This window comes from Eurosta solidaginis, chromosome 4 (genome assembly GCF_040869045.1).
Source record: "Eurosta solidaginis isolate ZX-2024a chromosome 4, ASM4086904v1, whole genome shotgun sequence".
Taxonomy (NCBI): domain Eukaryota; kingdom Metazoa; phylum Arthropoda; class Insecta; order Diptera; family Tephritidae; genus Eurosta; species Eurosta solidaginis.
This window is the reverse complement of record NC_090322.1, coordinates 33,198,032-33,219,844: the sequence shown is the minus strand read 5'-3', so window position 1 is coordinate 33,219,844 and position 21,813 is coordinate 33,198,032. Positions and strand designations below refer to the sequence as shown.

At 43.9% G+C, this 21,813-nt stretch overlaps 2 protein-coding genes across 3 annotated transcripts; one reads left to right on the top strand and one right to left on the bottom strand.

Annotated features, from left to right (window-relative positions):
* The first annotated feature begins 442 nt into the window (after positions 1–442).
* PIG-K (Phosphatidylinositol glycan anchor biosynthesis class K) lies at positions 443–21,150 on the top strand. 2 transcript variants are annotated; one of them, XM_067781180.1, is made up of 6 exons: positions 443–601; positions 662–1,173; positions 1,253–1,370; positions 10,091–10,201; positions 10,285–10,445; positions 10,516–10,640. In XM_067781180.1, the coding sequence occupies exons 1-6, from the start codon at positions 527–529 to the stop codon at positions 10,616–10,618; spliced, it is 1,080 nt and encodes a 359-aa protein (XP_067637281.1). In that variant the 5' UTR covers positions 443–526; the 3' UTR covers positions 10,619–10,640. The 2 variants fall into 2 exon arrangements, with proteins under 2 accessions (XP_067637281.1, XP_067637282.1); XM_067781181.1 differs by lacking the exons at positions 10,091–10,201; positions 10,285–10,445; positions 10,516–10,640 and adding an exon at positions 20,968–21,150.
* LOC137249555 (uncharacterized) lies at positions 15,644–18,551 on the bottom strand. Its single transcript, XM_067781185.1, has 3 exons — positions 18,280–18,551; positions 16,664–16,787; positions 15,644–16,553 (listed from the first exon to the last, which is right to left on the bottom strand). Exons 1-3 carry the CDS (start codon positions 18,380–18,382, stop codon positions 16,442–16,444), a joined length of 339 nt encoding a protein of 112 aa, XP_067637286.1. The 5' UTR covers positions 18,383–18,551; the 3' UTR covers positions 15,644–16,441.
* Positions 21,151–21,813: the final 663 nt, after the last annotated feature.

Sequence of the window (21,813 nt, the reverse complement as noted above, 5' to 3'; positions counted from 1 at the left end):
TGGTGCCATACCATAACGCTAACGCCATAGCCAATCAATTGGTTTTTGGTTTCTCGCCATATCCATAACCTAAAAATATTTGAGTTGGTGAATTTAATAACTTTTTTTAGATTTTCTTCATTGTTTTGGATACGTTATGACTAAGATACTTATTTTTTGTGGAATATGTTTGTAATTTTTTGCGTTTTCATCATTTTTATGACATTTTCACGATTTTTAGGTTAAGGCACCATTAATCGATCACATTGAGATGGTTATGGATATGGGTATGGTTACGACCATGGCGTTAGGGTTAAGGAAGTTTAATTTGGCTTTTTAGATACAATTTCGGTGGCATGCGCCTTGAATACCATACACTGTTCCTGGGAATATTAGTGCAGTCGGCGCCATCCTGTGTTAGCGCAGTATTGTATCGCCGATCAGCGTTACACAACCTTAACGGTCATGAAACAGCTGTTCATAAATAATTGTGGCGCTCGCCAAAAAAAGTAAAATCAGTTATATTTTAATTGCGGTTCTATGAAAAATGGATAAATTTTACTGCTTGCTTTTGGCGATTTGCGCGTTTAGTGCACTACTAAAGCAAGTAGTTACTGAACAGGTAAGTTTACTACGAATTTCTTGTATAGAATATCACAAATTGTTTTGTTGCAATCGGCAGAACCAAAGTCAACTTCCTGAAAAGTATGTAGATTCTGTGCAACATTCGACGCACACCAACAATTGGGCTGTCCTTGTGGATGCTTCACGATTTTGGTTTAATTATCGTCATGTGGCCAATGTGCTGAGCATATATCGGTCTGTGAAACGATTGGGCATACCTGATTCACAAATCGTACTAATGGTAGCAGACGATATGGCATGTAATGCACGTAATCCACGTCCTGGACAAGTATACAATAATGCTAAGCAACACATAAATGTGTACGGTGATGATGTGGAGGTAGATTATCGTGGCTATGAAGTAACGGTTGAGAATTTTGTTCGCTTGCTCACGGGACGCACACGAAGTGGTACAGCGCGTTCGAAAAAACTGCTAACCGACGCTGGCAGTAATGTGTTGATATATTTGACTGGACATGGGGGCGATGGTTTTCTTAAATTTCAAGATTCTGAAGAGATTACAAGTCAGGAGCTAGCTGATGCTGTGGAGCAAATGTGGGAAAAGAAAAGGTGTGTGAAGAAATTTTTGCAAACTGTTGATAGCAAAATGTACGTTGTGTTACGCATACTCTTTCTATTCTCTTTTCAGATATAACGAGCTATTTTTCATGGTAGACACCTGTCAAGCAGCTTCCCTATATGAAAAATTTACTTCACCAAATGTGTTGGCAGTCGCAAGCAGTTTGGTGGGCGAGGATTCCTTATCGGTAAGTGCAAATATGATTTATATATGTAGATCTTCAAGTGATATCATGCTGCCATTGTTGTTGTAGCAGCTTAACTCTCTACTTCAGCTCACAACTGCAAAAACTCGTTCAAAACTATCGGTGATGTCAAAAGACACGCCTTGGACACAGGACCACGATTCCGAAAGAGGAAACTAAAAATTGTATCTGTCAAAAAAAAAAACAAAAAAAAGGCCCCGGCTCTCCGAAACAAGGGATCGAAGAGGGGGGGGGGGGGGGGGAGGGGTGAGACATATCATATTTTTGCACAGATCTTTCTTTATTGGCGGCCTTCGCCCGCGTATAAAAACTACACTGGATGGGTTCAATATTGTTTCGGAGATCTAAAATATATATGCACTAAACACCTTTGTCCCCAATTTTTTTTGTGTGGGCTCAACAAAATCATTAAAATTACAACAACCACATGAAAATTTTAAATTTCTTTTGCAAATATCTTCTGACAGAAATAAAATTTCAGTTTTCGCTATCGGATCCGTGGACGACTTTTAGCAGTTGTGAGCTAAAGGAAAGGAGGTACCTTATAAGAATGGAAACAGGGATTGATAACGTCGGGCCCTGCAAGGTAAGATCAGAGTTTCACCTATGGCAGTGAAGCACGAGGCAGCAAGAATAATCTTGTTGTTGTAGCAGAATAATTTTGTCGCTGGGACCAGCATAAATTTTAATGGGAAGCTTAGGATGTTTGATGTACCCTTTTAGTAATATACTCATAAAAGTGCCTACAAGATCTATTGACTGAGTACATTGAGACTACTCACTGCAATGTTAATTAACCTTGATATGTACATTTTGTAGGGGAAAGAAAAAATAAAATTCGTGGTGGCTACGGGACCTGCATGTCTGGCACAGACCTGCAAATTTCTTGTGCGAGAAATCTTTATCTATATATCAATGGCGGGAAAATTAGTAGTTTTAATAGACTGTGAGGGTCGAACGTTCGATTTGTTCATATCAAAGTGCTATCAAAAAAGTCGGGCTGTTCATATCGTTCTAGAATAAATCCACAAGTAGACTGCTGATCAGGTCATGTTGTTGTTTTAGCAGCGCTTCGCCCCACCCAATAGATGCGAGCACTCACAAATTGCCATCAATATCCTGTAACGGGAATCTAAGGAAACTTGCAGTTTAAACAGTTGTAACAGTGCTTCGCCCCTTCCAGTAGATGCGATCAATCACGAATTGCCACCAATATCCTCTAACGGAAGTCTAAGGAAACTTGCAGTTTAACAAATTGAGTGACTCGCTGCTCCCTGGGAGTTCTGATTTCCTCTACAGCAGTTTTAGGGTGTTTAATACCAACAACGGGGTTCACCGAGCAATTGCTGGCATAGTAATCTACCGACTTATTTTGGATGTCTTGGATGCCTTTATATGATCCTTTCTTAAAGAAAAATACAAAGAAATCGCAGAATAGGAAGCACTCTTCCCAAGGAGGCGCGCGTCACTCTAGGTTAGAGTGGCTGCCTCCGCTGTCCGAGCGGAGACTCACGTAGGCCGTTGTGGCCCGTTGTGCTACCACGCGGGGCCCCTATTTCCTGTTACCCTACTTTCGAAGAAGAAGAAAGTTTAGACCCCAGTCAGGCTAAACCAGCTTGTTTGCATAATGAAACACAAGATGTCATTAGGGTTTATAGATTTCAGCTCCGCAAGGCACCCAAAAGAGTGTCTGTGGAGGCATTGGTACCTGGTTTTTGACAGTGCGGAACAGTGGAACAGATAGTGCTCAACGCTTTCTATCTCCTCCTCGTCCCTACAGCTGCGGCAGAAGTCATTTGTCTGCAGGCCCACATAGGCACCGTGAGTGCCCATGAGACAGTGACCTGTAAGAAGGCCCACTAGTGGGCTTATAGAGATACGGTTTAACAATATCACCGATCGCGATCTCTTTTCATCCAGCTTAGGCCAGATTTGCTTGGATATACTACATGTAGGTTCCTTCGCCCATCTGTCGTTTGCCTGATTCGTGAAAAGAGATCGCAGGTGGTATTTGCAAGTGTTAAGAGGAGGGCTGGCCCAACCAGCGGAGGTTATTGTTTGCAAGTTGGTGCCTTCCCTAGCTAGCTCATCCGCGGCAGAGTTTCCTGAGATATCAGTGGCCATATTATGCCTAGGTTGCAATTTTCAGCTAGTTTGTTGAGGGCTTCTCTGCACTTCAATGCCAATAGTGACGAGGTGTTACTGCATTGCAGGGATTTTATGGCAGCTTGGCTGTCAGAGAAAATTGAAATAGAATTGGTCACCTGCAGGTTAGCAAGATAGCGGGCTGCTTCCCAGATAGCTATGATTTCAGCCTGAAAAACACTGTATTGATCGGGTAAGCGAAAGCTCTGGCTTAGATTGAGCTTCTCCGAGAATATTCCGCTGCCGACTCTGTTGTTTAGTTTAGAGCCATCTGTAAAAACGGAGATTTCGTGTGATCCCGGCTCCACGCCGTTTGCCCACTCGTTCCTCTCTGGGATTCTTGTGGAAGATTTGTTGTCCCAGCAAGGAGACGATGTTGTATGATCCAATTTCAAGAAGGTTTCGGGGACTTGCTTCAGGATCCGGGTGTGACCAAACCTGCAGTCCCTCCATGGTTCGATAGAGTTGAGCCTTGCCGCGTTGCAGGAGGCACAGTATCTACCATATAGATCAGTTGGGAGAAGGAATAATATGGTTTCAAGAGCTTTGGTGGGAGTGGAGGGAAGGGCACCGCTGGTGAGCATTGCCGCCATCCTCTACACTCTCGTTACTTTACTCTTGTTAGATTCGATATCGAGTGCCGTCCACCATACGGTGACGGCGTAGAAGAGTATGGGTCTCACCACTGCCGTATAGATCCAATGGACTATGCGTGGCTGGAGACCCCACCTTTTTCCGATTGTCGACTTACAAGCGTAGAGAGCCATTGTGGCTTTCCTGGATCGTTCCTCCACATTTCGCTTCCAGTCAAGCTTCCTGTCTAGAATAACTCCGAGATATTTAACCTCGGTAGAGAGTTTGATTTCCCTCCCGCTTAGGGACGGGAGGGTAAATTCCGGTATACTGCGTTTGCGGGTAAAAAGCACCATCTCAGCTTTTTCACTGCTGATGCTGAGTCCGCATTCCATAGACCAAGTGTTTGTTAGATTAAGAGCATTTTGCAAGAGTTCGCGAAGCACCGGAAGGTGTTTGCCGGTAACTGTCAAGGCTATGTCGTCGGCATATGCAATGACTTGGCATCCGGTGGGCTGTAGTATAGATAACAGAGCGTTCACCGTCAGGTTCCATAGTAGAGGAGAAAGAACGCCCCCCTGGGGGCTTCCTCTGTTGGTATACCTTATTAACGATGAGCTGCCCAGCTCAGAGATAATGCTTCTCTTGTTTAGAAGGAGCTCAACGAATTTCACAAGGGGCTCCTCCACCCCTAGTGAACGTAGAGATTTTGTGACCGCTGCTGGGAGAACGTTGTTGAAGGCTCCTTCTATGTCGAGAAATATACCCAGAGTAAATTCTTTAAAGGCAAGACCCTTCTCTATCTTAGTAGTGATAACATGTAGAGCTGTCTCTACGGATTTTCCCTTAGAGTAGGCGTGTTGGTTGTTGGAGATTAGTGCCTTATTCGCCATCGTCTAATATAGGCGTCCAGCAATCGTTCTAGAACTTTTAGGAGGAAGGAGGTCAGACTTATTGGTCCGAAATCCTTTGGACTGTTGCCCGATATCCTGCCTCCTTTGGGTATGAAGACTATCTTTGCCTTGGTCCATTCCGTGGGGATATAGACCAGGTTGAGGCAAGCCTTGTAGATTTTAGCTAGCAGCGGGCTTATAAGATCGCTTGCAGCTTGCAATTCAGCGGGAAATATTCCATCCATTCCCGGAGATTTGAAGGGTTTAAAGCACTTGATTGCCCAGATAACTCCTTTTTCGCTTACAATGTGGTCCAGGGGTTGAAATGGCGCTGGGTTAGATTTCATGTTTAAGATGTATGGTTGAGATCTGCAGCCTGGAAAGTGAGTGCTGATCAGGGTTTCCAGAATTTCCGTACTAGAAGTGGCCCATTCTCCGCTCGTTGTGCGAATGCAGCTTGGAGGTATGGGGTTTTTGGAGAGGACCTTTCGTAGGCGATTGGCCTCTGAGACTTCTTCGATGTTATTAGTGAAGTTCTTCCAGGAGTCCCTTTTGGCCTTCTGGATTAACTTTTTAAAAGATTTTAGTGCGTCCCTATAATGGGACCAGATTCCAGTGCGCTTAGCCTCGTTAAAGAGTTTTCTGCTGTTTTTCCTCTGCTCGGAGATTTCTCGGTTCCACCAAGAGGGTTTCTTTTTACCCCTCACCTTAATCTCCGGGCAGGCTATTGTGAAGGCAGGGTTACAAGATTTGGTTATAAGATCTACTGCTTCTTCTATTTTTGACGATGAGTCTAGCTCACCGAGAGAAGCAAATGTTGTGTCTAAAGGAGGCGCTTCATCAGTTGTTAGCGGTAGGCTCGGCCTACCGTGAGAAGCGTTCTTTAGGAGAGTAGAGGATAGGACTTTTTTATAAAGGTTCCAGTCCGTACGTCTCCTATTCCTGTAAGCTACCCTAGGCGGTGTACGCAAGAGCAGAGTGAAAATGATATACATATGATCAGAGTAGGAGTTTTCCTTGGAAACTCTCCAATTTTTGACAAGGTCACAGAATGCCCCAGAAACTAGAGTAACATCTAGAATCTCCTTCCTGTTTGAGGTGATGAAAGTTGGTTTGTCTTCAGAGTTGCATATACTTAGATTGTTACTTATAATAGAATCAAAATTGTTAATATCGGTAGAGCCCCAAGCAGTGTGATGTGCATTGGCATCGGCCCCAATTATTATCGTGAACCCTTTACTGTGGGCCTCCCGTACCGCTTTGCAGAGCCGGTCCTGCACAGAAGTTGGGCGATCGTGCGAAAGATATGCGGACATCAGCCAGATTGTTTGACCCTGTAGCTCGAGGCTAATACAGGTAAAGTCCTCGTCGCTAAAAAGAGATAGTAAAATAAATACTAGATTTTTCTTTACTAGAATACAAGATCTGATTCTACCTGTCGCGGGCGGGGTCACCAGCCGGTAGTCCTTAGAAAAGAGTCCACAGACCTTGCTGCCAACGACCCAAGGCTCCTGGACTAGAACGACGTCCTCATACGTTGTGCTGAGGCGTAAGATTAGGGCAGCCGAGGCTGCTTTAGAGTGGTGCAGGTTTATCTGCAGTACCTGCGCGCCCGTTACGGTTCGTTTGCGACATATACGTCCATCCTCTGCTGATCCGCATCGTCGGATGCCTCCTCTACGATAGTATCGTCGAATTCGGCATCCGACGGGTCGGATTCCAGCAGAAGCTGCTCGTCCATGCCCGTAAAGGACTGGCCCACAAACTCAGATACCGAGAGTGTATCGCTCTCGGCATCCGGAGTGCTGTGTGCCAGTTCGATATCGGCCCCATGTTCACTCAAGGTGTTGCATGGGTCCGTGAGATTCATTGTGGCGGTTGCGGGTTCGCTCGAGGCGCTATCCCCAATCACCAGATCCTCCGGCGCGGTGGCGGTCCCTTCCCCAGTGCCATGGGCAGCAGATCCACTCAGGGTGTTTCTGTCTGACCCCTCGCCCTGAGGTATAGGCTCACCCTCGTCCGGTGTTTCCTCCTTCGTACCATCCCTTCGAATTTTCAACGTGATGGAGTAGAAGCCGTAGCTTAATACTCCATCACATTCGTCAAGCCAAGGGAGAGAAGCATCGTTTATGATGAAGCCAACATAACGCTGCTTCGCCCTTGTCTCGCCGACCCGGACTATCCTCCAATCGCTCGAAGGTAGCCCCTGATTCGACTTCGCGATGGATCTCGCCAGGATCCGCTATGCCGTCTGGAACCCAGGCCCAAGCTCTCGGTCTGTTCGGAATTTCTTCCACACCGACCGCATCAAACGTGGCCCCAGGCCACAGCTGTCCTAGCGAAGCTATGGCGACTTTGTAGAGCTTGCACGAGAGTTCGTCGGCGCAGGAAACAAGCTTGACCCTACCCTGGTACCAGCCGGCATCACGGATAGTGGGAGCCGGCCCCGGATACTTGGTCATGATGTCCTTAAATATCTTGAGAAGGCCGTTAAGGACATCCTTCCAGGTATCCGGGCTTATGTTCCCATCCGGGTGACCGCGATTCAAAACCGCCAGCGTAAAGTTGGCCTTAGCCGCCTCGCTGAAGGTTTTGGTCAGGGCAGGGGGAGTAGAGGTCGAAGGCCGATGCCTTTTGGGATCGCTCGAGGCATTTCCCATAGACCTTTGTCTCTTAAGGGCCGGCATCTTCGGGTCAGAAGGTAGTTCGCTGGCAGGAGAGGAAGGGGGTGAGGTTGGGTTTGTTGTTGCTGCTCTTCTTGGCAGCAATAATCTTCCTGGCCCAGGCCAGAAAACTTTTTTGCTCTGCCGTCAACTTATCGCTGGGAGAGTTGCCAAGTTTCTCAACAATTTTGACGGCATTGCGAATGTTCCGCTGGTTGCGGACCGAAGTCGGGGTTCGCTTATTTGCCTTGGAACCCTCAAGGGGTTCAGCCGGCTTGCGAGGTAGCTTTGCAGCGGTGGAGGCAGTACTTTTGTCCGTGGAGGATTTTGTGCTGTTACCAGCCACCTGCTGACAAGAGGTGCCCGGTACGGGCGTGGGACGGGCCTCCTGTGCTTGCTCAGTCGTCCGCTGCTTTCTCTCTTTGGGGCTAGCTTTGCCGGCTGCTATTGGACTTGCCCTCAAGGGGTTTAGTTCTTCCGCTAGCTTGCACAGGTGGCCGAAGATTTGATTGTTGCCGTGAAGGCCTGGTCGGCGCCGTCTGTGCGGTTCCCGACGAATTGTGGACTTTTTTAATGCATAGTCCAAGGGCAGCATCTTTAACCGTGCAGGGATCCGAGGCCAGGTTTTTGTTGTTCATTTCATATCTGGTTCGTCAGCTGCCTACTAAGGTGAGACCGTTCGGCAGCCTGAAAGTTAAGGGATAGGGGAAACAATGCGGTCGACTGCGGTAGAGCCCCATACCGTAGCAAGTCGCCGTTACTCCCGGAGGTGGACCGGTATCCGGGAGGCTCCGTAAGAATACAGTCGGATGCCCCTTACTGCAAACCATCCAATGGGCACGGAATCGCATTACACCATGGATTAGGGGTGGACCACCTTTTCAACTGGGCGTGGTCCAGTTCCCACCTTGAGGCTACGTTTAAAAACCATTTCCATATACCTGAGCTATTAAGGAGCTGGGGCACAAATGGAAATGATTCCTAAACTTATGTTCGCGTCTGTTGGTCTGGCGTCTGTATTTTTCAACTGAGGAATGCCTTACGCATTGCCGGTAGAACGCGCTCGCGCATTTCTTCGCTGGCCGGGTCATAGATTGTTGTTGTAACCGAGTCATTGGCTTCTAAATGGGTATGAATGTTTCCTGTCTATCGTGGAAGATAGCGTTATTTGGTGCCAGTAGCTACACAAGGAGAAGGATCCTGCAAACTGCGCCAACTATCATGGTCATCATCTTAGAAGTTCGTATAAAGATTAAAGCCCACCGTGAATCGGCTGATTGAACCTTATCAGTGCGGCTTTAGACCTGGTAAATTTACAATCGACCAGATTTTCATATGCGCCAAATCTTGGAAGCACACCCCATGAACACTTCGTCTATTTTAAAGCCGGCCTAGACAGTACGAAAATAAGCTGCCTATATGCCAATATGTCTGAATTTGGTTTCCCCGTAAAACTTATACGGCAGTGCAAAATTACTTTGAGCAACATCACCACTTCATCCCGAATTGGGAATGATCTTTTCGAGCCGTGGTTTCAAACAGGGTGACGCGCTATCATGTGATTTCTTTAATTTGATGCTGGAGAAAATTATACTAGCTGTAGAACTTAAACGCTCTGAAACAATATTTTATAAGAGCGTGCGATTACTGATGGGTTTTATGGTGAATAAGCACAACAATAAGTACCTGCTGTCATCAAAAAATCAGCGCATTTGCACCTTTGCAACCACGTCAGCACCTCGTTTATTTGGGAACGAGCAGCCAGAAGAATCAGTCTTGCCAACAAATACTACTATGGACTAAGCAGGCAATTGAAAAGTAAAGTTCTCTCTCAGCAAACGAAGATCATACTCTACAAGTCCCTTATCGTACCCGTCCTGCTATATGGTGCAGAAGCGTGGACCATGCCAACATCAGATGAGGCGGCTCTGGGAGTGCTCGAGAGAAAAGGTCTTCGAAAGATTTATGGGCCTCTACGCGACGGTGACGCCGAGTACCGAAGAAGATTAATGAGGTACGAGTTTCATGCAGACACCAACATAGTCCAGCGAATTAAAAAACAGCATCTACGCTGGCTAGGTCATGTTTTGCGAATGAAAGTTGATGCTTCTGATAAGAACCCGCCTATAGAAGCAGAGGAACAGGGCGTTCCTCACTCCGCTGGATGAACCATGAGAAAAACGAATTAAATACCCTTGGTGTTACCAATTGGCGCCAGTAACCCAACGACGATCGGGTATAACCGTTTAAGGGGTTCAGCGCCGAATAAGTAAGATACTGAGTTACACCAGGTAATTCTGTCAGTTTAAGAGAACATGTTCCTGTTTCTCGCTGCTTTTATTAAAATCTCCACATTATCATCTGAGCTGAAACGGTGGACCGCAAACAATATAGTCCTTAATATGTTTCTTAATATTTTATTACTCAGCACCATGTGGACCAATCGATTGGTGTATATATGATTGATCGTTATACTTACTATGCGTTGGAGTTTTTGGAGAGAGTACAACCCAATGGCAAAAGCACAATGGGCGAGTTTGTAAGTGAAAGTTAGTTTTTTTTTTACTAATTAAATGTCTTACTCTTATCAAATTCCCACTTTTCTTTCTAACTCTGCCTCAGCTCCAAGTTTGTCCTAAACGCGTTTGCATTTCAACAGTTGGCGTACGCAAAGATCTGTATAGGCGTGATCCCAATAAGGTGCCAATAACGAACTTTTTTGGTTCAATACGTCCCACACAAATTTCAACTGGACGCGTTAATATCACACTTGCCGACGAGGAGTAAGTTTTTCCTCCCATTGACGTCTTGTTAAAAAAAAAATTATATTCAACCCTTTTCCATTTTTTGCAGAGATTTTATTAATGCCGCTATTGCCGCTGAAGAGGAAGCAGCTCAGCGAAGTAGTTTTAAAGTTGAATTTCCATCACAATTTCCTACAGAACTATTCAAATAAATATTTAGACTGAACAAAATAATATTCGATACGGTACCTATTTTTTTAATCCAACGCTGAGTAGAAGTGTAATCCAAGTAGGCGATTTAAGCGCTTAAAATAATCGTATGATACTGCGAAATATCACATCCCACGGCAGCCGGCTCTATGCACCGGAGCGACTAGGTATTTCCCATGAAATATTTCAGTGTAACCGTATTTTATTTGTTGCTTCCCTCCCACAAATTGTCATCCTCGGAGCAGGTCCTTGCAGCGGGACTGCTCCATATTCTCTTGCTCCGGAAAGGTGTTGAACCTAACCTCGGCCCAGAAAAGTGGTTTTGCTGCGTATGCCGGAAATGTACATTCGTCGAACACGTAATTTCTTTAAAAGTTTTGCGGTATCTTGGTGCTCCCTCAGTAGTGCTCTTCTCACTGGCGAAAATCGCATTAATATATGCAATTTCAATGCCCATCACGGTCATGTGGTATTCTGCAATTTGACAGCGGGGGTGAGATTATATATATGTGCCCAACCAAACAGAACAGATCTAATTGCATGATCAGTGACCCAACGATAAGTTCTATCTTCCTTATCCAAAAGCACTTCACTGCACGACCGTATTGGTACCAAATTAGCTTGTATTTGAGTGTACAATCATAAGATCTTATCTTGGTAAGATACGGAGTCTATCAAAGCTCCTAGCCATTTTAAGGATAATGGCATCCGGTTGCAAGGCAACTCCACTTCCACCGCCATTCTATTCTAAGCATAACCTATTCGCTGTATCATGTTCTAATGCTTTGGCTCAGCAGATACATAACACTATTCCACAATTTTAATACAAGTATTAAGGGATGTGAACAACCATTTCTGAGCTTCAGGATATCCTGCAACAGAATTAAGGGATGTGATTACAATTTTTTCGTCACATCGAATTGAAGGGTCCATTAGCCACACAGGATCGAGTCGTTCCCCAGCTACTAATCACATTAACGCAAGGTTCGATGACATAGTTCCTAGCCTAACGCGGTTTCAAAACATTTCAAAAAGAAGAGTGATTACAGCTGGGATGATATGTTGGTGGATAAAATAGATGATACGACGTTGTGTACATCAACTGACTACCTAACCCTGGAGCGATCTGTCGAATTCATCACGTATGAGCGCCGACCTTCATCGCCCCAAAAAGGAAAGTGGAACTATACATGATACACAATCTTTTTGCTGTCCTCTCAATCGCAACTGATGTCCGTCAAGGGGAAGCTACTTTACGAAGGGTCAATGAAACCGTGTAGGCTTTTTTTATTCCTGCTGGAAGAAGTCCGGGAATCCGGCAAAATTTTTCTAGGAAGGCAGCAACCTTAGCTTTAAGGGTGTGACATTGTGAGATAGCAAGACCCTAGGGACCCTCGCGTTTATCATACACCACTCTGTGCAATATCATATATTTGATCCTGGCATCGACCGCAGGGACAATGTCTTAGAACGTCAAGGCCTATCTGTCCGGTCAGGCGATACAAACCTAGAAATCATCAACACCTACATCCCTCCTGCCACCTGTTGCCCCAGTGGATACCGCCCTATTATTAGCGCCTTACTCACTGGCAACAATCGCATTATCTTAGGCGACTTTAATGCCCATCACGATCTATGGCATTCAAACTTGCGGGCAGACAGTAAGGGTGAGATGTTGGCGGATCAAATAGAAGAAGCGACGTTCTGCACAATAAACGGAGACGCCCCCACATGTATGGTAGGTCGTGAGCGCAGAACTCGTAAACTGCGTCAACGGGCAGCCGATGGTAACATTGGGATCCGACCACCTGCCTATACTTATTTCGCTAGAGCGTACCGCCGACTTCATCTTTACAGAAAAACGCACTTTCATAAACTTTAAAAAAGGAAAGTGGGAGGAATACAAATCTTTTACAGACAACCGCTTTGCTGCCCTCCCTATCCCGACTGATGCCCGCCAAGGGGAGCGTGCTTTCCGCAAGGTCATTGAATCCGCCTCGGCACGTTTCATTCCCGCCGGGAGAATTCCCGAAATTCGGCCCCACTTCCCGGCGGAGGCTGCAAATTTAGCGGGAGAACGTGACCTTATAAGACAGCTCGACCCAGGCGACCCCCAAATAAGGGATATAAACCAACGCATCAGATTGCTTGTGGATGAACACAAGCGGGTGAAATGGGAGGGGCACCTAAGAGGTTGTAACCTCTCTGCCGGTGTGGGTAAACTTTGGTCCACCGTAAAGTCCCTATCGAATCCGTCTAGCACAATGACAAAGTTTCCATCGCCTTCGGCGATAAAGTGCTGTCGGATTCAAAAAAATGCGCGAGCGCTTTCTGCCGTCAATATGTAATGCATTCTACGGTCGACAAAGATAGACGGAGGGCCAACAGACACGCACATAAACATAAAGTCAGCGCGTCATCAATTACCATCACCGCCAGAGAGGTTGAAGATGCCATTGGTCACGCTAAACCACCCAAAGCAGTGGGCCCAGACGGCATAGCCATGCCGACGCTTAAAAGCCTAAGGAAAGAGGGTTTCAAATACTTAGCACATGTCTTCAACCTGTCTCTTTCCACCTTTGTCATTCCCGACAAATGGAAAATGGCCAAGGTGGTCCCGCTACTAAAGCCTGGGAAACCAGCTAACATAGGAGAGTCGTATCGTCCGATATCTCTCCTATCGCCAGTAGCAAAGACGCTTGAAGCGATTTTGCTACCCTACTTCCAAGCAAATTTGCAGCTAGCCTGTCATCAGCATGACTTCAGAAAACTCCATAGCACCACCACCGCGCTAAATGCCATCAGCCCCAGATAAATTGCGGTTTAAATCAAAACCCCCACCATAGCACAGTACTCGTAGCGCTAGACCTATCAAAAGCTTTTGATACGGTCAACCATGGCACGTTACTGCAAGACCTGGAAGGGTCTACCCTTCCCCCATGTCTTAAAAGGTGGACCGCAAATTATCTGAGTGGTCGGCAGGCATCGGTGCAATTTAGAAACGAAACATCAAAACCAAGAAGAATTAAACAAGGGATGCCACAGGGTGGTGTCCTATCCCCACTTTTGTTTAATTTATACATATCTAAGCTACCTTCACCACCAGAAGGAGTCACTATCGTTTCATACGCCGATTACTGCACAATAATGGCCCCAGGCCCAGGCCCACAGATCGATGAGCTCTGCAACAGAATAAACGGCTACCTCCCCGATCTCTCCAGTTTTTTCGCCTCGCGAAACCTGGCATTATCACCAACTAAATCTTCCGCGCCCTTATTTACCACATGGACGTCCCAAATGTCGACCATTTTGAACATCCACGTCGATGGCACTACGCTACGGACTGTCCTACACCCCAAAATCTTGGGTGTGACGTTTGATCAGGATCTACATTTTGATGAGCACGCAGCGGCAATTGTTCCGAAAATCCAGAGCCGTAATAAAATCCTCAAATCCCTTGCTGGCAGTACCTGGGGAAAAGATAAAGAAACGCTCATTACTATATACAAAGCAATTGGCCAGCCGTTTACGTGCTACGCATCACCCATATGGTCGCCAAGCCTAAAAATTACCCACTGGAAGAAGCTACAGGCCTGCCAAAATACTGCTCTCAGAATCGCCACGGGCTGCCTTCTTATGTCCCCAGAACACCATCTACATAATGAGGCGAGAATACTCCCCATCAGGGAGAGAAATGAGATGCTAACCAAACAGTTCCTGTTGAATACCCAGAAACCTGGGCATCCAAACAGACATCTGATTGATGAGCCAGCACCGCCTAGGGGCTTAAGGAGTAATCTCCGTAAGCATCTTGAGGAAATACGGCACCTGAGAACCCAGCCGTATGCAGCAAAAAAACACAAGCAGGTCTTTGGTGAACTCCACAAACAGGCGTCGGACCTTTATGTCAGGATTTCCCCGGTGAATACAGTACTCAAAGAAAAGTACCCAAAACTTGTGGAAGAGGAACGGCAACTCCCCAGGGAAACGCGTGTCACTCTTGCTCAACTTCGTTCTGGATACTGTAACAGGTTAAACTCTTACCTATCCAGAATCAACCCCGACATACAAAATGTATGCCCCGCTTGCAATGTGTCCCCACATGACACCAACCATCTCTTTAATTGTAATGTGGAACCAACGCCTCTAACACCCCTTTCATTATGGTTCACCCCTGTTGAAACAGCAAGTTTCCTTAGACTCCCGTTAGAGGATATTGATGACAATTTGTGATCGGTCGCGGCTGTTAGGTGGGGCAAAGCACTGCTACAACAACAAGACCCTAGCGATCCCCAAATCAGGGACATAAACCTGCGCATGAGACCGCTTGTGGATAACCACAGAAGAAATACACGAGCGCTTTATGACGGGAATACGTTATGCATTACTCGGTTGACAACTCTAGACGGCAGGACACCAGACGCGCACATAAGCATAAACACAGCGCGTCTCCCATTATCATAACCGCCAAAAAGGCTGATGAATCCATCAAATCTGCTAAACCATCTAAAGCAGCAGGTCTGGACGAGAATGCCATGCGGATGTTTAAAAACCTTGCCAATGAGGGATTTAGTTACCTAGCGCATGTCTTCAACCTGATCTCTGACCAGGATCTACGCTTCCACCAAGCTTCAAAAGATGGACCGCAAATTATCTGTGTGGTCGGCAGGCCAGCGCCCAAACTTCAGAGCCGTAACAATATAGTGAACTCCCTTAATGGCAGCTCTTGGCGCAAAGGCTAAGAAACGCTCGTAGTTACCTATAAAGCAATTGGCCGGGCGTTTGTATACTACGCGCCTCCGATATGGGCGTGGAGCTTAATAAACACACTGGAAGAAGCTGCACGCCCGTCAAAACTCCCCGCCCAGAACTCTTACGGGATGTCTTCTTATGCTCTCCTTAAAGGGAGAAACTAAATACTGAGCAAACAGAAATCTGCACATCCTAACAGACAACTGAATGAGGAGCCCGAGGTTTTACCGATATTCTCTGGTTGATCATCGGACACACCCAATTGAAAATTACTGTTGTGTAAATTTTAACATTTAATTTTATTTAATAATATTAACAACTAGTATGTATGATGACAAAAATTCCATAAACCAAATGTGTGAACAAATTAAAATTTTTAACAAACTTAAAATGAATAAAAGCAAAACGAATAAATTATGAATAGCAGCGCTAAATCGAAGAAGTGAAAAAAATAGAAAACTAAAATAAACAGATGTGTAATATGAGAACGGCAGTAATAAATAGTTAAGATACTTAAAACAACGAGAAGCGCAAAAAAAAAAACAAGAAATAATAATAACAAATCGTTCACCTAAACCGACAGACATTCCACGGAAGTCAATACGATATGATGGCAGGTATTAGCTGGTTCTCAAGCCGGCTCAGCTGAATTAAGCTTGGCTACACTTAAAATAGTAGTCAACGCCGAGGCTCAGTTGAATTTAGCAACCGACTTATTAACGTTGTTATGTACTTTAATATGATCATGAAGAGCTTTTATGCAAGTATGTGTGGGGGTATGAGCGCATGCGTAACGACTTGAAGATATGACACACAAATTCCCTAAAGCTACAATGAGGAAATAAAAACAGCGCGCTAATAATGATGATAATATGAAATTCTCAATTATAATAAATGAAGTAGCTGCGATATTGATGGAGATCGTGTTGACGATCGGCTTAATTGCCTATAAAAAAAGCGCGCTGGTAATGTAGATGATCTTTGTTTACTATCGACATATGATTTGTGGTTCCTGATTTATGTAACTGGTTTGTGCCGTCTTTCTTTGTTTTTGTAACACTCTCTTTCCTCATTTAAATGTGACGCGTACAATCGTAGGCTCGTTCACAACATTCCGGAAAGGGTCTTTTGATGTTGACAAAATCACGTTGCTTACAACCTTTAGGTGGCGCCACAGCATCACAACTAGTTTGGAAATGGAAGATTTGGTGAAATTAAATTTTAATGCTTATAAATCGGTATTTATCAGTTTAATTGAATAAAAGGTCGTACTTCCGCATTGCCATTTTACTTACGTTTTATACTCAGCATAACCATCTTGCAGACATTTGATGCCAGCGCAAGGGTTTGTGGGCGACTTGGCGCTTTGTCCAGGTGAGAGTATCAAATCGTAGGAAATAGCGCATCTGCCGGGGTAAGCTGTGGGATGGAAGAAGAAGAGAACAATATGTTATGATATCTTAAAAATTGAGTCAAAGCTAGGATATGAGGATGTATCGTGTCGGTATTTGGAATGAAGAAAGGGATTGGAGGCTGTTACTTCTATTTCAGTTTTTGCTGATAAAATCTTTCAGAAGCCCTCCGAAAAATAGCTACACAAGTTGTCATTTGTACGCATTTGTATATATCGTATGGCCTTAGTAACAAAGTCCTAAATCAGAAGTGGAATAAACCTGATGACACAAACTTTGTATTGATGAAGGTAAAGCGTTTACTGATTTACCACCCTGGTTGGCTAATTAAACGAGAAAATGTCTTAATTGAAGTGCAAAAAGGTACTTTTCATTAGTTGGAATAATCTGGGAGTCTTCTTCCAAAGTCGAAGTTAGACGCAAGCCAATATGCTGGAATTTTGGAGAAAAATAGCATTCCGACAGCCATATATTCTTCATATCACCTACTGGAATACATACTTGCATATCGTACTTTTATATTCTCACAAAGAACCTCAGAATTGTCATATACGGTGTTTTGTGGCTGAGTCTTAATTCAGCAGTGTAACAAGGTAGTAGAGCTCAATTTCCATAGAAGAACGACATTTCTTCTCAGTTAGTTGATATCCTAGGTCGAACCGACTTCAGAGTTCAAATAAAGAGAGTTCGTTTCTGGGTAAATATTGGTTATTCTGATGCGATACTACTATACCTGTCCAATTAAATGTGAGGCGTGTTTGTTGATCTATAAAAAGAGCAACATACTAGAGGCTGACTAAAAAAAATAAAACGTTCTGTTTTTCTTGCTGCTGTAATCAGGCTTGACTCAGTTCTCAAGTTCGTTGACATGATAGAGCGAACGTGTTGCTACAAAAATAGTGCCTGAACAGCCTAGAAGTGTCTGACAAAAAACTGATCCGAGATTAATGATATTTACAGGAAATTATAAGAGTTAAAGAGTATACACTTTGTATGTAAAGAGCTCAAGAAGTTGATTCTGATTTTAATCAAGCCCCTGTGTCATACTGTGAGCATCAGCTGAAAACGTATGAAAGTATCAACCAGTCCACTGGAGCCCCTTCAGAAAGAGCTGTGGTAGTGTTACGGTATGTAACTATTTATCTTCATAACCAGCCGTAAACTCGGCTCCAAACAATTTAAGCTTAACTCTGCCCGGAGCAGTGATAAGCCAATGTACTTTGGCGGAACACTTAGACCAGCATAGATGAGATCGATCTTCAGACTTAATTGTCGTAATGTCATGCTTAAGTTAGCACGAAAGAGGAAAGTAAGTTTTGTGGACCTGATTTGAAGTGAAAAAAATTTAAAGAGTTCCAATAAGGTTTAAAGACAAACAAATTCTTTTGTTTTTGAGTTCGCTAAACATATAATACATGCACACCTTTCCCAAGCCTTAATCATTCAAAAAATCTTGAAATCCTTATATCTTTCTTACACAATTATCTCTAGAGACTTACCTGAGTTCTTGAATTGCGCGCGTGCAAGCGCAGCTTCACTCACAAAACACAGGCTAGTAAAAGTGATAGCGAGAATAGCAACAACACACACGTAGAACTTCATTTTGTTTGGTTTTAGAATTTATAAAATATTTGAATTTATAATTAATTAACTTTTATTTGAGCTTGTGAATGCACAACTTAAAACGAACGAATGATATTGATTCCAGTTGCGTTCAGCACTTTTTATAAGAAAACCTACAACGCATCGGAAGCGCCAGTCATCCGGTTGTTCTTAAGTTTCTTTGTTTTTTCTGCTTTGTTTGTTGTTGTCGAGGGGATTATGCAGCCACAAATAATTCATTTATACGCTCTCCGCAAAACTTTGTTCTTATTCTCGTTCTGTATTTATCGCGCATTCCAAAGTGAGACGAGCTCAGCTGAGTTGGTCTTCGCTGCTGTATAATCTGCGCTATTTACTATACAGGCGCTTACTTATCATCTTTTATTGTTTTTTTTTTGGCAATTCAATTGTTCTTAGTCAATCAGTTAGAAATCATTTTGGATGCTGTTGACTTTTGATAATATTTATTATGGGTCATTGGTTTGCGATTTTGCTTCTCGAAGGGTAGGAGAGGAAAAGTAAAATTTGAGATGCGAATTCCTTCCCTTGCGAAACTTGGGGTATTAAGAGCGCTAAGATTGTTATTTTTCTTAGAGAATAACTCACTCTGATTGCTTGACAAAATTTTGTGAATTTTTATAAATACTACATATTTATTGAAAAAGTATGATATGCGTCTTATACATACATACATATGTATGTTAGACTAGAATCTTAATGCAGAACCACGAGACTTTGATTATTAGCTCTTCTTCTAAGCAATTACCTTCAAAGGAGTCGGATTCTTAAATACCTCCAGCGCGTTAGGGGCTTAGAATATCCCGCGGCAAGTATGCCCGCCGTAAGAGGCGACTAAAATATCAAAATTGATTCCAGTGGTTGTGTAGCGCAACCCTTTCAAGGGGTTTGCCAGCGCAATTTATAGCTTCTCCAACCCAATTGTTAACCTCACACCCGAATCCTGTTTCTTCCTGTATAGGGTGGCAGGGCCGTACGGTCTAGAAGATTTCATGTGGTCATACTAAATCGTTCCCGAGATGTTCGGGCTAGTACCTTATTGATTCTTGTTTTCGTAACGTACCGGATCTAAATCCGGCAAAGGACCATCAACATCGATAGCACTCCTCAAGGCTTTGTCTCTGTTGTAGATGTTGCAATGCTGCAAGCCTTTCCGCATAATTCGCGTTTTTTGCATTCGCAATGACGTAAACCAGCGGTACGAGGCGAAAAAGTTATCCATCCTCGTATCATTCCTGTTACATGGCTTGAACTTCAAATGATTAAAGATGCTCTGACCGAGAAGATACTGCTATCGTCTTGACTTTACTGTAAAGGAAAGGGAAGGCCGCCCATGGACTGGAAAGGACAGGAAAAGACTTGATCTCCTTTGTATTTGAAATAAAAGTAAAAAATAAGAATATGTAGCTGTTAGCATTGGAAGCTAACGTTTATTGGCTTAAACTGGCCGGCCACTAAAGATCTCGCATAGACTGAATATGTCCATAGTGTCACAGAATTTGTTTAATGATCAATAAGAAAACACCCATTAGGTACCAGGACTTGTGTTATAAATTAACTTCGTACTCTTGAGAAGTACTAGACGTTTTTAGGACCTGGCTTAATTGCTGTCTCGAGTTTTGGTAACTGCTGCCTTGACTTCGCGAGCACAGAACGTTCTGAACCGTTTCTACCTGCAGCTCGCATTTCCCACATTTGCTGTTACTGACGAGCATGCGACGACGCCACAGCGGGATAGGGGATCAGAATATACCCGCGGTATGTATGCCTGTCGTAAGAGGCGACTAAAATACCAGATTCAAGAGGCTGTGTAGCGCAACTCTTCAGGTTGCCATCGTAATATATAGCTTCTCCAAACCCAATTGTCAACCTCACCTATCCGCGGCGAATCCTGTTTCACTAACAGACGAGGCTCTGGCGACCCCAAGCTCCTCATGGAACTAGGGGGTGGGGAGGGAGGGAATGGCCTGAAGGTCTAATGTGGCCACATAAATCGTTCCCGAGATGGTCGGGCTAGCACCTTAATGGTGCTGTGGTACCGGATCTGTATTCGGCAAAGGACCATCACATCGATAATACTCCTCAAAGCCTTCGGGGAGCAACCTTATCGCTACAACAACAACAACAACAGCATGCGACGACAGAAGGCAGTGTTCAGTTACCATGCCCATCATGAGTCTTAAGTCTTCTCTCTTTAGAGATATGATCAGCTTTGTACGTCTAATATCGTAGGATTTGCACATGATCTTAGAAATTTTACAGCCTCAAGCTTCTGTCCCCTACTTTCCTGTTTGATGGATCATATGCAACTACTGTCTTCTTTAGATCTCTCGTTTATTCAATATAACTATAATTTCATATGCAAACAATTTTAATTGTTTGCTTTATTTATTGAGAGTGAAAAAACTCATTAAAGAATAACTTGTGTTTGTTGTAAAATGCGTGGGATAAGTCATTTTAACTTGAAATTATAATGAACCTTTTTTTGGAAAATACCTGCAAATCATTCTAAATATTCAAATACAAAAGTTCAATGACTAATTAAAAATTGTGCTTTGTTATTCTAGCACATCGCACCGAGAACTGGCTTTTGCTGTTTACTGTCACACTTCAATGTCAATGGCAGCAAAACGGTTAAAGCGCGACGACCGCGATTCTGTTTATACAGCTCACCAAAACGGTATGGTGACAAGTCGCTGCAGCGTCGGAAAGGGTGCTGCAATATTACTTTATAGTTAATCTTTGTATATCGCCGGTCTAATTAATTGTGGAAGTAGAGTTCGAGCATTCATGAGTGGGTTCGGATAACTAATTACCTGCTTTGCTGCTTCCGATTGGATGACATATTTTTTTTTTTTTTTGGAAAAAACCTACCTAATGACTGCGTAGTTTTAGTTCTACGTTGGCTGATAAAATATGAGATAAATAAATATGTAAACTTTTAACGATTTACATTTTTTAGATTGTACAACTTGCCTCGATATTGCTTTATGGATATTTAGCCCTTCGCACTCAACAGTTTGGCTTGTAAGATTTGAAGATAAAACTGTGAAAATGACTAGTTGCCCAACCATATAGGCGAAATGATTTCGTAATCAAAATCCTTAAGGCAGATTTTCATAAACGCTTTTATCGCGTTCCGTTGCTTTGACGCGTCATAATATAACAATGAAACACCTTGCCGCTTTCTTCGTTTCGAAGCCGCCGTTACTACGTGTTCAGTTGATGTTAATCTATTATTCTCACACAGAGAGGTATTTTGAAGCAAACTCCAAGCTCAGCTAGTGGTTGAACTTCAATCCAGTAGTCGTATAGCGAGCGTCTTCGCCTTAATCGATGCCAGGCGTAAATTCTACTAACTTCATTCATTTCATTTTTTATTTACCTATGTCTAGCAAGATGTATGAAATTCT

Coding starts and splice junctions, on each gene's coding strand:
- PIG-K (XM_067781180.1), top strand. CDS start 527: ATGGATAAATTTTACTGCTTGCTTTTGGCGATTTGCGCGTTTAGTGCA. Junction 1,174..1,252: donor CAAATGTGGGAAAAGAAAAG/GTGTGTGAAGAA, acceptor TTCTCTTTTCAG/ATATAACGAGCTATTTTTCA. Junction 10,446..10,515: donor ATCACACTTGCCGACGAGGA/GTAAGTTTTTCC, acceptor CATTTTTTGCAG/AGATTTTATTAATGCCGCTA.
- LOC137249555 (XM_067781185.1), bottom strand. CDS start 18,382: ATGAAGTTCTACGTGTGTGTTGTTGCTATTCTCGCTATCACTTTTACT. Junction 16,788..18,279: donor CGCGCAATTCAAGAACTCAG/GTAAGTCTCTAG, acceptor TCCATCCCACAG/CTTACCCCGGCAGATGCGCT. Junction 16,554..16,663: donor GGTTATGCTGAGTATAAAAC/GTAAGTAAAATG, acceptor TTTCCAAACTAG/TTGTGATGCTGTGGCGCCAC.